General features: G+C 36.3%; 1 protein-coding gene across 8 annotated transcripts in view; it reads right to left on the bottom strand.

Annotated features, from left to right (window-relative positions):
• Positions 1-5994: 5994 nt before the first annotated feature.
• Lrrcc1 (leucine rich repeat and coiled-coil centrosomal protein 1) overlaps positions 5995-16744 on the bottom strand; it is a 30318-nt gene continuing 19568 nt past the window's right edge. For 6 of the 8 annotated variants that reach the window (XM_029565368.1, XM_029565377.1, XM_029565379.1 and 3 more), the window contains 9 exons: positions 15719-15858; positions 14282-14483; positions 11911-12096; positions 10841-11015; positions 9730-9893; positions 8692-8900; positions 8465-8602; positions 7594-7729; positions 5996-6191 (listed from right to left, as the gene is read on the bottom strand). In XM_029565368.1, coding sequence (XP_029421228.1) covers positions 6069-6191; positions 7594-7729; positions 8465-8602; positions 8692-8900; positions 9730-9893; positions 10841-11015; positions 11911-12096; positions 14282-14483; positions 15719-15858 — 1473 coding nt within the window. In that variant the 3' untranslated portion in view covers positions 5996-6068. Of the gene's footprint in view, positions 6192-7593; positions 7730-8464; positions 8603-8691; positions 8901-9729; positions 9894-10840; positions 11016-11910; positions 12097-14281; positions 14484-15718; positions 15859-16744 lie in introns of all 8 variants that reach the window. The other 2 variants (XM_029565371.1, XM_029565393.1) reach the window with 2 other exon arrangements.

Genomic DNA, 16744 nt, shown 5'->3' with positions numbered 1-16744 from the left:
AGGCCTGGCTCACAGCAAGCTGTGAGGCCTCTGTATAATAGCCTTCCCCAATCACCCTGGTGGGCTCATACCCAGGGAGGTCGCCCTTTGAGGGCCGGTAGTCAATGACGGGTAAGAGTTTGCTAACCAAGCCAACCTAAGGCAGGCATGGTCCATAATACTGGGGACCCCCTGAGGTGGGGTCAACAATGCCAAGGCAAGAATCTTGGCTCCCACTAGAGCTTCACAAAAAGAAAAAGGGTGGATATGTAGGAGGAAGTGAGGCCTGAACAACCTGTGCATGCACGCTGCAAACGCGCCAAAAACATCCGACTGAGGCAAACCTGTGTTCTGCCAAAAGATATAGAGACAGCTGATGCGAAAATGGCCTGATACAGAGAACCAATGAGGAACAGACATGACCTATCAATGGACCAATTGGGACACTGGGAGGGGGGATATAAGGGAGCCCCATAGCCGCAATAAATGAGTCTGCAGCTGCTCGCACTGCCTGCTTCTCACCTGACTCCAGGAGTCTGTGTCGTGACTCTGCACCAACTGTACCTACCTCCGCGCGGAGGGCCCCAGGACACCCGCAACATTTAGTTATCCTTCAAAATATTCACCCAGAACCTTTGAATCTAATATCTCAACTTTGGAAAAGCTCAGCAGAATCTGAGAGAACATAGCTTCAGAATTTAGTTAGTTGTACATACAATTTCAAGTTAGTATATATTAGAAACTAAGTGTATAATATGTAAGTTCAAAGACCATTGGATTTGAGTTGAGGTACTTTTAAATTAAGAATTTAGATATGAAGATAGGTTGTTAAATAAACAGTCCTTCTTAGAGGACCCCTTGATCCAGAAAATCAAATGATTTGTAAAACCTCTGGTGTTTCACTTAATCGCATGTGTGTGTGTGTGTGTGTGGGGGGTCTTTGACACTGCCAATTTCTAATCACAATGTCCCCTAAACTGCTTATCATGAACTGAAAATACTCTGTACCTATCTCTTTCTCACTGATGAGAGAGCCCGGTACTCTGTCAGCAAGCAGAAATGGCATATTCAGGATTACATATGGGGTAATAATTAAGCAAAGCTCATGGAATGTTTGCTTTCTGAGGGCATACCGCAGATGCCATAGCTTTTCCCAAACATCCTTCATATTATATCACCTAAAATGACAAATCTGGTTCAAAAAAATTTTGAGCACCACCAGACAGAAAACCTGACTTATGAATGGGTGAAATTGGTTCATCTAAGAAATGGACTCATTGTCAGCTAACATTTAATTCATGGATCATATTTAACTAGATACCAGAGAGAAAAGGACAGGAATTATATACAATACCATTTTGGTACACCCAATGCATAGCATATGAGTACCTTAACTGGAACCAGAAGTTATGATTTTTTTTTAAATCTGAGATTTGGAATACCACCAAAAATAGTGTGCAAACCTACCAGATGGCCCTACACCCAAGAGTATTTAGGTAACAGAAATTGGATTCAATGGACTTTAAAAGAAAAAAAAAAGATGACAGGAAGCTGGGTGAGTAGGGGAGGAAGGGGTATGTCTTAGAGGGTTGAGGAAAGAGAAATATGATAAAATACATTATGTGGAATCCCACCCCAATAGTGTGAAAGAGATGAGCTACATTATACTGCAATGACAAATGGAAAATGTCCACAGCTTAACCATTTTCATTAAAAATTTATTGTACAGAACAAATTGCATAGCTCCATCCAACCATAATGGTACCATATCACATGCCCCACCTGAGTAGATCAGAGCTTAGAAATTTCACAAATAGTTCCACTAATGACATTTGTGATCTGTTGTGGTAAACTGCTTTGCCTACCAGAAAAGTAAGTCATACCTAAAGAATATATGAGGTGAAAGAAAGCAAGTCCATAAGAAGGCTAGCCATACAAAAACTCCAGAAGAAATTTAAAGGCCCTAGTTAGGGCAGATATTTAAACATTTTAATTTGCACTGAGCAGTGACAGGGCCATAGCTGAAGTAAACTGCAGAGGGCCAATGATTCACAAATGTTAATATGATCTCCTAACACCTAGTGCTTCTGTTAAAAATGTTGATTCTTGGGCTAGAGAGATGGCTCAGTGGTTAAGAGCACTGATCTCTCTTGCAGAAGACCCAGGTTCGAAATCCCAGCACCCACACAGTGGCTAACAACCATCAGTAAATCCAGTTCCAGGGAATCCAATGCTTTCTTTCTCAGGTATTGCACGGCACTGCATGTATATTACATACATGCAGGCAATATACTCATACACATAAAATAAAAATAAAATGTTTTAAAATGTAGATTCTTGTCTGGGTGTAGTTTGGTGGGAGAGTGCATGCTTAGTGTATGAGGCTGAGGTGGTACCTGAGAATCTGCATGGTTAAAAAGTTACCAATTTAGAGTCTCCTGTTCTCTGATCTCACTTTGAGCAGCCAAATTCTAAGCCATGACTCTCAATTCCCTTGCTGTCCAGAATACTGCTTCTCGTCTGGCTACACGCTCAGTTACAAGAGCAACAGGAGGGACGTACACCCAAGGGAAATGTTTGCCCTATCTGTATATGCTTACTAACAGTATAGTATAGACACAATGTAACCCCTAAAAATCAACACCACCAAGATGTCTACCAATTTAGTTTACTACTCCTGTAATAATTTCTACTAAAAGTTGTTTAAAGTGTGGTTAGCTTGAACTTCCTCATTCTGTTTCAAATAAACTAAACCCCTTTGGGGAAAACTTGGGGGTGGGTCCCTTTACTGCATATTCTGAATTTCTACTTCAGGTGCTAGATGGGGGGAGGTACCCTTTGTTTGGGTCCTGTAGGTCTGCCTCTCCCAGGAAGAACTAATTTGGGTGGAACACCCTACCTTTTTGGCTGTGCCTAACAGAATTTAGCCTGATAACTTTAAGAAGGAATGAATAATCCTAATAGCTTGTTCACTAATGAGACCATAGCCCTTAGTCAGAAGCAAAGGGAAGAAACCTGATTCCTATCCCTCAGCGGTTTAGTGTAGCTTTCACCTGGATGAACTGGAGAAAACAGTATACTGCTACAGGTCTTTGTTGTTACTGAGAAAAAATGTTTCATTTGCTGTATCACAGGAATGACTTATAGAATCTGGAGTAATGACTTTTAATTAACCTTACAACCCAAAAGCTAATGCAACTCACTGAGCCATGTACTCTCTGTGACCTGGGCACGTGACTAAATTTGTTGCTCCACCCAACAGTGAATGAATGTGGGTATGCTTGAGAATTAACAAATCAGAGCTGAGAAGAATGGCTGACATTGTGTGTATGTGATGTTTTAGGAATGAAAGGGCAAAATTGATAAAAAGGTAGATCCAAGCTTGTGATCCCCAAAATTGATGGAAAAAGTTTTAAATAAAATTATGGGTGAGGCCTGGTTCAGCGGCACAGTTGGACTTGGGGGGGGGGGCGGGCAGAGCCCAGAGTTTGGGCCAATTCATAACTAAAGTTAAAAGTGGGGCTGTTTAGGTAGATATAACTGTAATGTGGCAGGTAACACCACCTTGTATGTCTTTAGGACTTCTAGAAGTTTTAAATGAGTTTTAGAACATTTTTGACATCATGGTTATTTTGCTGAGAAGCAGGTCTGCAAAACCTTTTGTGCAGCTATTCAGATGTGGAGCTTCTAATGTAGCCCAGGCTCATTTCTTGGTCTTCCTGCTTCAGCCTCCTGAGTGGTGATCCCATAAATGCCACTATGGCTAGCTTTGACTTTTAAATTTTTCTATAGTTATTTTCTTAATGGATACACCAGTGATTATAATATACACCCTAACACCTTAATCTTTAATACTAATACTTAATCTTTAATATTAATGTAGTATGAACAGACCTATGATAGTCACCACCAGGCTTATGCTATTTTTCAGCAATCTTACATCTATAACATCAATTCAGTAAGTGTGCTTTATGTCATCTAGTAAAAATTATAGATTTTTATATAAAAACCCACCCACATATTTACTTATGATATTCTTCCTTCAGTGGGTTTGAACTGTCAGAATTTCCTTCAGCCTTAGGGTTTTCTTTGGCAATATTTTCTTTTTAAAAGAAAAATCTTAATTTTTTTTATGTATATGAATGTTTTGCCTGCATGTATGTAAATGCACAACATATGCACAATGCCTGCAAAGGCAAGAAGGTGTCATTGTATCCCCTGGAACTACTGATAGTTGTTAGCCACCATGTGAGTGCTGGGAACTGAACCTGGATCCTCTGCTAGACCAGCCAGTGCCCACAACCACTGAGCTATCTCTGTAGCCCTGGAAACTTTCTTTAAAAAGTTCTTAAAATTCATTTTTATGTGTATGAATATTTTTGCTGCACATAAGTACACCTGTGTCCTGCAATGCCTGTGTAGGCCAGAAGAGGTCAGATCTCCTGAAACTGGAGTTAGGAGCATTGTTAGCTGTCATGTAGGTACTGGGAACTGAATTCAGGTCTGCTGGAAAGACAGCCAGGGCTCTTAACTGCTAAGTCATCCCACCTCTCAACTTTCTTAAAGCAGGCTGCCAAGCAATACATTTTATAAATCTTCATTAACCTAGGAATGCATTTACTTTGTAGTTATTTTGAATCCTTTCCACCTGCATTCTTATGATGAAGACTTTGTTTCTTCTCATTTCGTTCAGTTTACATGTATAAAATCTGTTTTTCATGTTTTTTAAATTTAAAATTGCTTTAAAACAACTTTTTATTTTATGAGTGTATTGTCTGCATGTGTGTAAATGTACTTGCACTGTACAATGCCCACGGAGGTCAGAAGGGTTGGATTCCCTGGAACCGGAGTTACTGACAGTTGTTAGCTGCCACATGGGGTACTGGGAATTGAACCCAGAACCTCTGCAAAACCAGTCAGTGCTCTTAACTTCTGAGCCATCTCTCCAGCTCCTTAAACATTGCTTTTATCTACAGGTTAACAATTTAAAATCAAATTTAGGAAGTTTTCAGTGATTATTTCTCCAATTATTCTTTATCTCCCTTCTGAGATGCCTATTACATGTGTTGGTATGAGTGATGTTGGGCCACAGACTACAGTATATAGTTCAACTATAATGATAAGTGAGTTCTATTTTGGAGGTCCTATTTACTTTTTAAAATTTAGTTTGGTAGTGATATTAGTGTACAAATTGCCATTTTATTTTCTTCCTCTCAGAAATAGTACAGGGTGGGGAGGGCTACATTTACCAGGGTAAGAGGTGACAATTGTGAAAAAGCAATAAAAGACCAGATAGAAGTGAAATGCTGCCAGTTGCAAAGTCAGAACTCTTTTTGGGCAGAGTGAAAACTGAGGGTGGAAGAGCAGTGCTCCTTAAATTCTTCAATGTAGCTGGGTGTGGTGTTGCATGCCTTTAATCCCAGCACTTAGGAGGCAGAGGCAGGCAGATCTCTGTGAGTTCAAGGCCAGGATGGTCTACATAGTGAGTTCCAGGACAGCTGGAGCAACACGAAGACTCTGCCTCAGAACAGACTCCGCCCCCCCCCAAACAAACTTACATTAGTCTTTAATATTAGAAGAAATGCATTATAAAAGAGGAACTTATGAACCCTGTGAACAGCTATACCCACTTTCTTAGCAATGCCACATCCTTTATCAGACAGACTTCAAATATATTTTGGCTAAAATAGTGGAGTTATATCAACTAAAAGAATATCAGTTCTGTATCAAGACTGTAAGGTCAACTGCAGTTGATTAAAATTTTTGCTCATATAGTAGGATTCTAACCATTTGCAAATCTGCAGGTAAATATGTAATTACAAACAAGGTATACCACAGAGATAAGAAAAAGTGCTTTAAGTCTAATTATTATGATAGGTTTGTCTAATATACATCATTATCCATAGTTTATTATAAAAACCTACATATACAATTAATAAATATTTGATCAAAAGTCTTAAAATGTATTTATAATGAAATGTGTAGAAAGAGACATTTCAAAGTCAACAGCACTTACTACTATTACAATATTTAATCATTTTTACAATAGGTTTGTTGGTTCATTTCAATTAAAGTCATTCTCAGAAATATCACATTCCTCTCTGAATATCATTTAGAGCACAAGCGAGTTGTTTAATTTTTTCTTCCATTACTTTTTTGTTCTTGGATGTTTCTTCCAGAAGTTCACGCATTTCTTCTTCAACTTGGTGAACCTATACCAATATATACATTTTACATCTTAATTTCATAAAAATTAATACATTTTGAAAAAGTCAACAATGTATTTTTGTACCCTCTGTAATTTGTGATCTATTTAATGAATGTTAAATGCTAAATGAATGTTAAATGCTAAAATGGAAAATACTATTTAAACAGATTTAAAGTACTTTCATGTATACTTAGTCCTCATAAGATTCTTGTGAAAAAGACATAACAATGGGCCAGATGTGGTGGCCCATGCTTTTAATCCCAGCACTCAGAAGACAGAAGCAGGCAGATCTTGGTGAGTTCTAGAGTTCTAGGCCAGACCCCCGTTCCCCAAACACAAAAACCCACAAAGACACAGCAATATATTTTAACTGTATTTTGTGCCTGGAAGAGTGTTTAAGGTTTGAAATTTTTTAAGGTTTGAAATGTTTCACAGAAAGGACAGAAGCCCAGTTTTCTGATTTCATCTTTCTATTGTCCTCTGCTGTCTGTCAGTATTGAATAAGTTCAACTTAAACATTAATTCCTTGCAAGTTTTCAAACTGAAACTTCTCCAAAGAAATCTCTTTTAAACATTTTTAAATTATTTTTTAAATGTGTATGAGTGTATTGCCTGCATGTAAGTGCACCCGTGTCATACAACACCTGTGGAGGTCAGAAGAGGGGGTCAGATTCCTTGGAAATGGAGCTAGGATAGTTGTTAGCTGCCATGTGGGTCCTGGGAACTGAACTCAGGTCCTCTGCAGGAGCAGACAGCACCCCATTTATAAAATTTCAACCTACTCTCCAAAATGCAAAAATCCTCTAACTCTTCTAGTTGAAATTTCTGCAATTTTTTATCAAAACATTTATTCATTTCATGAAGCTGATGATTCTCAAATTCCTGAAATTCCTTTACTATTTTTAATATTTTTTTATGTATGTGTTTTGCCTGCGTGTATATTAAGTGAAATGCCCACAGAGTTCAGAAGAGGACATCAGATTCCCCTAGCACTGGAGTTAGGATGGTTGTTAGTTGCCATGTGGGTACTGGAACTGAACTTGGGTCCTCTGCAAGAGCAGATGGTGCTCTTAACTGCTGAGCCATCTCTCCAGGCTCCAGTTTGTGCAATTTTAAAAGTAACTCAGTCTGACCTTAGTTATCTTTCTGAAGTGAAGTCCATAAAAGTGTTCTGTCTGGGATCCATACCAGGTACACACTGGAATCTAACTTACTACTTTAGTTTATTAGAGTTATCTCCCATAAATGAGATAAGTATTGCCCAGTTTCATGATAGCTTTGGCAACATGCTCCAAAACAATTATGTCATAATATTGGGCTAGCCCTTTTTTCTTTAAATTTCCAAAAATCTAATTCATTTAACCATAACCATTAATTACTGCTTATTAAAGTAAATCTTACAGTACCTTTAAATTAGCACAATCAATACATTTCTGCTTCTCAGTTGCTATCTGTATTATTTCAGCTTGATGAGCTTCAACAATCGCATCAATTTGTTTTTTAAAGGCATCATCCATATTGTGAAGCTTTTCTATTGCATCTCTTTAATTTTTTTTTAGAGTGAGTTCCAGGCAGCTGGAGCTACAGGGAGACCCTGTCTCAAAAAGACCAAAAAAAAAAAAAAAAAAAAAAAAAAACAAAAACCCCCAAACACAACACATATATACATATACTTGTATTTATGTGAAATGGGTGTGGATGCATTTTTAGGAGGGGAAGAGCAGCTATCTCTAACGCTGTTTTTATATACTCTGCACCTTGACATGAAAAAAAATATATAGCAAGATTTTTTATTTTCTGTTAGTATTTTCAGAATCAAACCAACAACAGCAGCCGAGTACATGCTTTCTTTGCTCTCTTTAAATATCACTTCTCTTCCTCAGCCTGTGTAGGCAGACTATCTAAATCTATGCCTGATCCTGGCAGTCAAGTGACTTCTAAATTCCACGTATAGCAACCAAAAGGATCTTGAGCTACTTTCATTCAAATAGAGTTCTAAAACAATGAAAGTAATAAAATCAAAATGCTCATGGAGAAATTACAATGTGTAAGGCACTATTCTGTAAGCATACATGTATGTATCAGCCTCATATCTAGTACTTCAGGAGGAACTTTTACTTTCTTCATTTTGTACATGGAATGGAAATAAAGTTCTTGGGAAAAAACTATGTCCTACATATTTCTGGCATCCTTCTCTTTTTTTACATGCATCTCACCCATTCCAATTCGATGTGTACGTTTAAAGAGACCCCATATCCTTCATGACTTAATGCTTACTTTTGTAGCTTGATACTTTTGTCTCTTTCTGCCTTAAGTTTCTTTTCCTTGTTTTCAAATTTTTCTTTCACTTCTTTTACTTGTGTTTCAAGATGACAGAGCAGTTCTCCTTTATCATGCCATTTCTGATTTAGTGTGCTAATAAAAGAAGAAATGCCTTTAAAAGTAAATGGGTACATGACATTATTAGGCTACATTCTTTCTCACTGGTAAATACTGTAAAATACCTGTAAGCTTTTCTGATTTCTTCAAGTTCTAATTCCTTTGTTTTCAACTGCTGTTTCAGTTTTTCCTTTCTTTCACTGTGTCTTTCTAATTTTTCAATTATATTATCCAGTTGTGAAGATTTCTCACTAAGTTGTTCTTGAGTACATTTTTCTATGACAGTGATCTTTTCTTGTAATAATTTGATTTGCTCATCTTTTTCTTGTAAAAACTTTAAGAAAAAAACAGTAATTTATTTATATTGGATGTTGCAGACACTAATAATTAGACCTGGTCTAAACTAAAACATAAATACATTAAAAATATACAATATTGTTTTTTCTTGTGATTTCTAATCCTTTACTAATGCCAAATATTTTGTTATTTCAAAGGTGATAATAATAAAATTTCCACAGCCACTTGTAGTGATGCATGCCTTTAGTCCCAGCACTCAGGAAGCAGAGACAGGCAGATCTCTGTGTGAGATGGAGGCCAGCCTGGTTTACATAGCAAGTTCCAGGTCAGCTGGAGCTATAGGGAGACCATATCTCAAACCCCCACCCCCCCAAACCCCAAAGAAACCACCGCCCAAAAAAACCACCACCACCACAACAAAAAATTGCCCCCACAACTCCAACTTTTCTCCCATAAAATTCTGAAGTAAAATTCAAGTTAATAAGGATCAAGAAGCACTTTTAAGAGCAAAGGAGCAAAACAAAAGGAAACAGTATTGTCTTTAAATTCTACAGCAGCTGGGGCTGGAGAAACGGGTCAGCATTTAAGAGCACTAGTTATTCTTGGAGAGGTCCTGGGTTCAGTTCCCAGCACTCTTATGGCAGCTAACAACTGTCTGTAACTCCAGTTTCAGGGGATCCAATACCCATTTCTGGCCTCCCCAGGCATTGCATGACATGGGTACATTTATATACATAAAGGTGAAACACTCATACACATAAAATTTAAAAAATTAAAAAAACTATAACAGTTGAGAATAACAAAGATACATGATTATTTTCTTATCTGTTACCTGCTCTCTCTCCAAAAGAAAATGTTAAACTTACATCCTTTAATTTTCTGATGGTTTCAGTTTGGTCTTCTATAATTTTGCTCTTTATTCTTAATGTATCACTATCACTTTCATGTGCTTTTGTCAGAGATTCATTCTCTCTACATAAATGTTCAATTTGGGCCTCTAATTTCCCACGATTCTGGGCTAGGGATGACCCTAAGAAATAGACATCATCAGTTAGAAACTTAATACATCTTGGATGTTTTGTACGTTATGAAAATCTAACCTAATAATGTAAACCATACCGAAAACTAAGCAAAATTCCACAGCCATAATAATGCAATATTAACACGAGCAGGAAAACCAATGAATGGCTTCTAACACCGGGACTATTGAAGAAAACTAAAAATATAGGTGAAATTAAACAATCGCATTAACAATTACAATAGGGTAAGTGAGCAATGTTCCACTTAGACCAACATCTAGCTACTTGTAATTTTAATCTATTTATAAAAGTCAAGACACAGTGCTTTATCTCTTGCTATATAGTGAGTGGAAAGGGAAGACTGAGGGTTTACCTAAATTCTATAGAGGTTTTCATTCATGCATGATTTTACTTCTACCTAAGCACAAGTGTATTTAAATGTTACATGTGTAAATACACATTTCAGATGCTTTTATGATTAATGTAAAGAACAATACATTTTTGAGGAGATATTTTTATCCTGATTCAAGCATTACAAAATATATTACCATGGTATCCAATGAAAATGTACAGTTTTAATGTTTCTAATGCATCAGTCAAAAATAAATTTAAGTAGAAAATTTAATTTATCAAAACTATAATCCTTTAGACTTTAATACTACATTGCCCAGACTGGTCTTGAGTAATTATCACTCTTTTGCAGCCTCCTGAGCAGCAGTGCCTACAGGCATGCACCACCAGTCCTGGCCTTGCCAGCATATTAACTAGCACAATGATTTCCTATTTCTGGAGCATTTACATTCCTATCTAGCTGGTGAATGCCTACTTATCCTTCTAGATAAAGCACCATCTTTTTTCTTGGCATTTGTAGGTTGTTAAGCCTCTTTTTCTCCAATACTCAGATGAATTTTTTTTTAAACAATAACTACTTTCACTTAGAAAATTTTGAGACTTTTACCCTGTTGTGCCAGTTCCTGTCCCCATACTTTTCTTTCTGTTCTTAAACCATAAATCAGCGATTCCTTGGCTGCTAGCTCAGAAATGAGCTGAGTTTTTTCATGCTTGAGAATTTCTACTTGAATGCTCTTCTGCTTGTCATCTTCAATCAAAATTTCAAGAGTGTTGATTTGATTCTGTATACCCCCCAAAACCCCATAATTATTGAATTTAATTATAAACATTATAGTTATATACATTATAATATTGCATACATTATAATTTTGTATCTTATGAAGAAAAATATTCTTCAAGAAAATAAAAAGTAAACATCACTAAATTTTGTATCAGAAGTTTTAACTTTATTAAGATGTACAGTATAAAATAAGAAGTCAATTTTTAAGAGACCGACCACTCCTTTAAAGACTAAATTTTATTCTATAATTGTGAAAGAAAAACTGAACATGTAATTGTCAAACTTTCTCATGAAATACTTCTATCAACAGTCTAAAACTACTATCCAGAAACTGAATTTTTTTTTTTTTTGGTCTTTTTGAGACAGGGTCTCCCTGTAGCCCCAGCTATCCTGGAACTCACTATGTAGACCAGGCTGGCCTTGAACTCACAGAGATCCACCTGCCTCTGCCTCCCGACAGAAACTGAATTCTTAAGTAAAATAGTACAAACGTCTAAGGGGCAATAGCAATAAAGGCATTAATTTAAAAGTTATTGTAGTTAAGTATATCTAAAACCACAATTGCTACAACCATCCCAAATACATACCAGAAATCCAAGTGGAGTTTCTCAAATCCTAACATCTTTTGAGTACCACTTTTCCAATTTTTGTTATATCATTATAAAATTGGTACCTATTTAACCCATTTATAAAAATAAATTTACCTGTTTTACTTATGTAGTTTATTGAAAGCAGTATTATCTGTGGATTCATTAATTTTATTAGTTATATATTTTCCCATAAACATCACAATATATATTCATCTATGAGTTAATTTTGAGTACTTCCTAAAAATCACCATTAAGACCCTTGAGAGAAAACAATGTGAAAACTCAAATAAAATGTTGCAGTCTTACCTGTAAATTTGCTGCTGCCTCCTGTTTCAATTTGGAAACTTCTGAGAGTTTTGTTTTTTGTTCCTTTACCATACAGGTCAGATCTTTAATTAAACATGAAGATTCATTTTCTTTTCTCTGAGCGCAAATAAGAGCGTGCTTGCTCTTTGCTAACTCACTTGCAACATTCTCAAAAGCATCTTGAACCTATTTTCAAAAACAGCAATTTCCAAATACTCAGAAAATATTTGCTTCTAGAAAGTTTACATTTTTCATTTTAAAACTTTCATTTGAGTTTTAGTGAAAGAATAGGATTCAGAGGTAGTTTGTTTCAATGTACTAATTTCTAGAAGATGAAACACAGACCCAGGGAGTTTGTTAATCATTTCTTTAGTTGCCCAGGGAATTAGTGAATGTAAAAACCAGAATTCCTTTGTCTGTAGCATGTTCACTGAGCAGCTGCTGTATATCAACCACTCTTTGGCATCACCACTATACCAATGGTCGAAACAGACTCATCTCTGCCTTCTAGTCAGTAGGGACTAACCATATAGCAATTACAGGAGACTCTGTCACAAAAAGACAAATAAATAAAACTATGTATCATGAAACTATGTAGAGGATAACATGCGTTTGGTGAATAAAAGCTAAGAAGCATGTCAAGAGGAAGGTTTGATTTTAAATGGCATAATTATTGAGAGGCCAACACTGAATGACTAGCAGGAGGTAAGAAAAAGATGCAAGTTATGTGCAGAAGGAACTCTAGGTAGGAAGGTGCCTGGCATGCTGGAGAACAGCCTGGAGGCACAGATCAAGGTGAGGGTGACAGGATATGAAATGAGCTACAATGCAGAGGATCTGATCATTAGTATGAATAAAATGGAGGGATAAAAGAGGTATATGAGAAGTGGTATCATAGGATCTAACTTATATTTTAACAGAAAGGTGGTAAGAAATGACCCCTTACATATTTAAGCACTTTAGAAGACTGGAGGTGTCACTAATGGAAATCTGAGGACTGCTGAAGTAGGTCTGGGGGAATTTTTGTTCAATAGAGATAATAAAGAGATGGTTATATATGTAAATTTGTATTTCAGGCAAAAGGGCCAGGATGAATATTTAAAACAATGCTAGAATAGTTTACCAAGAGACTGTGTATCAGATTGGAGAGATGGCTCAGTGGTTAGGAGCACTGACTGTCCTTGCAGAGGACCCAGGTTCAATTTCTAGCACCCATATGGCAGCTAACAACCACCTGTAACTCCAGTTCTAGGGGATCCATTGCCTTCTTCTGACCTCCGCAGACATTGCATGACACGGTGCACTTACACACACGCAATACATTCATACACATAAAATAACAAATATTTTTTTAAAAAGAGACTGTGTATTTAGAAAAGAAAAAGGACATAAGAAGCGAAACCTGGGCATTTGAGTAATGAAATTTTCAAGAAAGAGAAACCAACAGAAGAGGCTGAATACAAGAGAAACAATGGAAAGTCAACAGATATGCTATGCTGATAGCCAAGAAAATAAAGAGTGTGGAGGGGAGGAAGAATGTATCAAATGCTACTTTTAGGCCAAATCGGTAATAAATTGATGATTTTTAGTAGTGAGCTAGTGGCTGTAACTATAGTAATGCTAGTAAAGCAAGAAAAATAAAAACATCAGAGTGAAAGAGAAGAGAAATACTGAGATCAGGACAGCAAATTATGCAAATGAAAAGAGATACTAGATAGCAGTCAAATGCAAACAAGAGTTCTTTTTGAGATGCAAGAAATTATAGCAATCATGCATGCAGAAGAGAATGGACCAATAAAGTAGGAATAATTTGAATTAAAACTGAGAGAGAAGCCTAATCCATGTCCTTTAATAAGCAAGAGGAATGTACATGTGGCCTTAGGAGCAAGACTGTTCCTCCATAGCAGGGGCTGTCAAAGCTTTTCTGTAAAAAGTCAGATACTAAATTGTTAGGTTTTGCCACACAGGCCATATAGTATCTACTGCAAATGCTCAACTCTTTTTTGCAATGCAAAAGCAGCCATGGATAATATGAATAATATATAAACAAATAAGCATGAGTCCTTTTCAATAAAAGTTTGTCAAAAAAAAGGCAGTAGGCCACATTTGGGCTGGTGGAGGGTAGAGTAGAGTAGGTGTTAGCTTTGTCGGCCCTGCTACAGAGCAGTAGGAAAGTTCAGGTTTCCCAATTCATATTCTGATTGTCACTTTATTTCACCACTTATTACCTTAATTAGTTACTATTAAAAGTAGTGATTATTTATATGAGCAAATGAAAGTTCTAAGAATGCCCTCAATTTGTATCACATAAATACAGCTAGGATTTAGAAATGCAGTCCTCTTATGAATAGAGCTAGATGCCAAGTCTTACATCTTTTAATCTTCTGGCTTCAACAGTCAAAGCAATGCGGAATTCATTTTCTAAATCCAAATACTGCTGGTTTAATATATCAACTTTGTCTTGGTATTCTTTCAATTTTTGCTCATGTTTTCTTTCTTCTTTGGCTACTTCCTTGGCTAACGCATCCTGGAACTCAGCAGCGCTAAAAAATTCCCGAGTTTCCATTTCTTTCCTGGAATGAAAAGCAAAGCATGCTATTCACTTAAATATAAAAATTTTTGGTAGTTCCTTGTAAGTACTTTAAAACTTAGTATATTTTGTTCTTTAAACAAGAATTTTAACTATTCAAATAATAAGACTGAACGTTTGTAGAAGCATGTTTAAAATAATCATAATTTTTAAATTTCTGAGAATTCCTGGGAATACTGATTTACTCTCCCTGAATCTACAAGAATAACATGCCAAGAATTGGAAAACACTGAGAAATTTGCCTTTTTCACTACATGTTCTAATTCTAAAGTACATCATTGTTGCTGAATAATTTACTATTTATTTATTCATTCATTCACTTATTATTTATTTATTTAGTCTTTTTGAGACAGGGTCTCCTTGTAGCCCCAGCTGTCCTGGAACTCACTATGTAGACCAGGCTTGCCTTGAACTCACAGAGATCTGCCTGCCCCTGCCTCCCGAGTGCTGGGATTAAAGACGTGAGCCACCACGCCCAGCTTCTTTTTAAAAAAAATTAAAAATGTAAAGGTCCTTAAATATCTCTTAACATTTTATGTTACATTAATGTAAGATTGCTTTCTCACTTTAAAACAGAAATCATGCAGTTAGGTACTGAAAAAGTTCCTAGACTGTTGCTTTAGAGGAATAAATAATGCTGATTAATTTTATAGTTATTTGTAGGTCAATTAACTTCCTCTCTATACAATGATTAATTTTTGTTTGAAGAAATGTTAAAATAAGCTACATTGTTATATGCCTTTTCCTCACATGCTGACAATAAAGTTACCTACTTTTTTAAGTTGCTAGTTCTTTCTGTAAGACTAATTCAAATGTAGACATAAAACACAGTATTTTCCAGGAGTTAATTCCATTCATTTATTTTCATTATATTTATTTATATTACTTTCATTTATTTTCATTACATTTATTTATTTATTAAATTATTTATTATGGGGTGCATGTGTGAAAGGCAGAGGAGAACCTGCAGCTTCTTGCCTTTTACCATGTGGGACCCAGGAACTGATCTTGTCAAATTTGTAATCTGGTACCTTTATCTGCTAAGCCATTTTGCTGGCTCTCCATGCATTATTTGGTCAGATTTCAATGGTTAATCACTGAGGAGGAAAACCAGAATCTTTCTTTTTAGAGTTTTAAATGTCAGTATTGTCTTGGAATTAGATTTCAGGCAAAAGGTCCAGGAGAGAGATATAAAAACAACCAATAGTTTTCATTTACCTGTGCTCCTGTTCTTTCAATGCCAGAAGTTCATGAAGTTGTTCCACTTGTTCCTTTTCTTGGTGAAGAGAAGTCCGAAGTAAGTTTATTTCTCTATCAGCAGCTGAAGCTTTGAGTTCCACCTCTTGGATAAATCTCATCTGAGTAAAGTACAATGATTACAGTATTCACATAATAATTATGCTCCCCTGCTTCTATTTTATTTACTTATTTACTGATTTTAAAATGAGGATAATTTTAGTAGAGTTTAAAAGAAAAATTGTAGGGTAGATAAGCTGTAGATCATGACAGTTGCCTGGAGGAGGAAGACAAAGAGGAAGAAAGAAGTCATGCCTTTTTGAGTTAGGCATGGATGTTCGGCAAGCAGCAAGCCACCTGGTAGACAAGCAGCTGCATGGTATGTGTGTGTATGTGTGGTTGCGGGGCTTCAAGAAAGTGAGGAAGCCCAAAGAATTAGGGAGAGCATGTCCAGGATTAGGCCAGTACCTGAAATAGGAAAGAAAAAGAAGTTATGCCTTTCTGAAACCTTATTCAGAAAGATGGGCAGACCTAACAGAGGTTCATGGAAATCCCAGTGACTGCCCTTGTTTCTTTGTTAATGCCAGTTCCTTTACGTGCTATATAAATGAGAAGACCTAACAACTAAGATGACTTCAAAACTTACTGAATTAATAAAGCTACCATCACAAAGTAGTTTTGGAAGTATCAAACATACTGGCATCAATTACTATTTATTTGTATCACATATTTAGACAGAGGTTCCATTCCAAAAGCATGAAAGTGAAAATTCTTCAAGTACCCTAAGGACTTAAAAAGCTCTCTCTCTCAAATATGAACAAAACTAGCTGCAATATCTCACCAACTCTTGCAATTGCTTTGTGTAAGTGCTGGTAGCCTTAATTTAGACATTATTCCATGGGCTACATGACTGTTATATTTAAAACAACAATTTAGCTGGGCATGTTGATGTACACCTTTAATACCAACACTCAGGAGGGAGAGACAGGTAGATCTCTGAGAGACTGA

This window comes from Nannospalax galili, unplaced genomic scaffold, assembly GCF_000622305.1.
Source record: "Nannospalax galili isolate Female #2095 unplaced genomic scaffold, S.galili_v1.0 scaffold370, whole genome shotgun sequence".
Lineage (NCBI taxonomy): Eukaryota > Metazoa > Chordata > Mammalia > Rodentia > Spalacidae > Nannospalax > Nannospalax galili.
The sequence above is the reverse complement of the archived record's forward strand: the minus strand, read 5'-3'. Positions and strand labels throughout refer to the sequence as shown.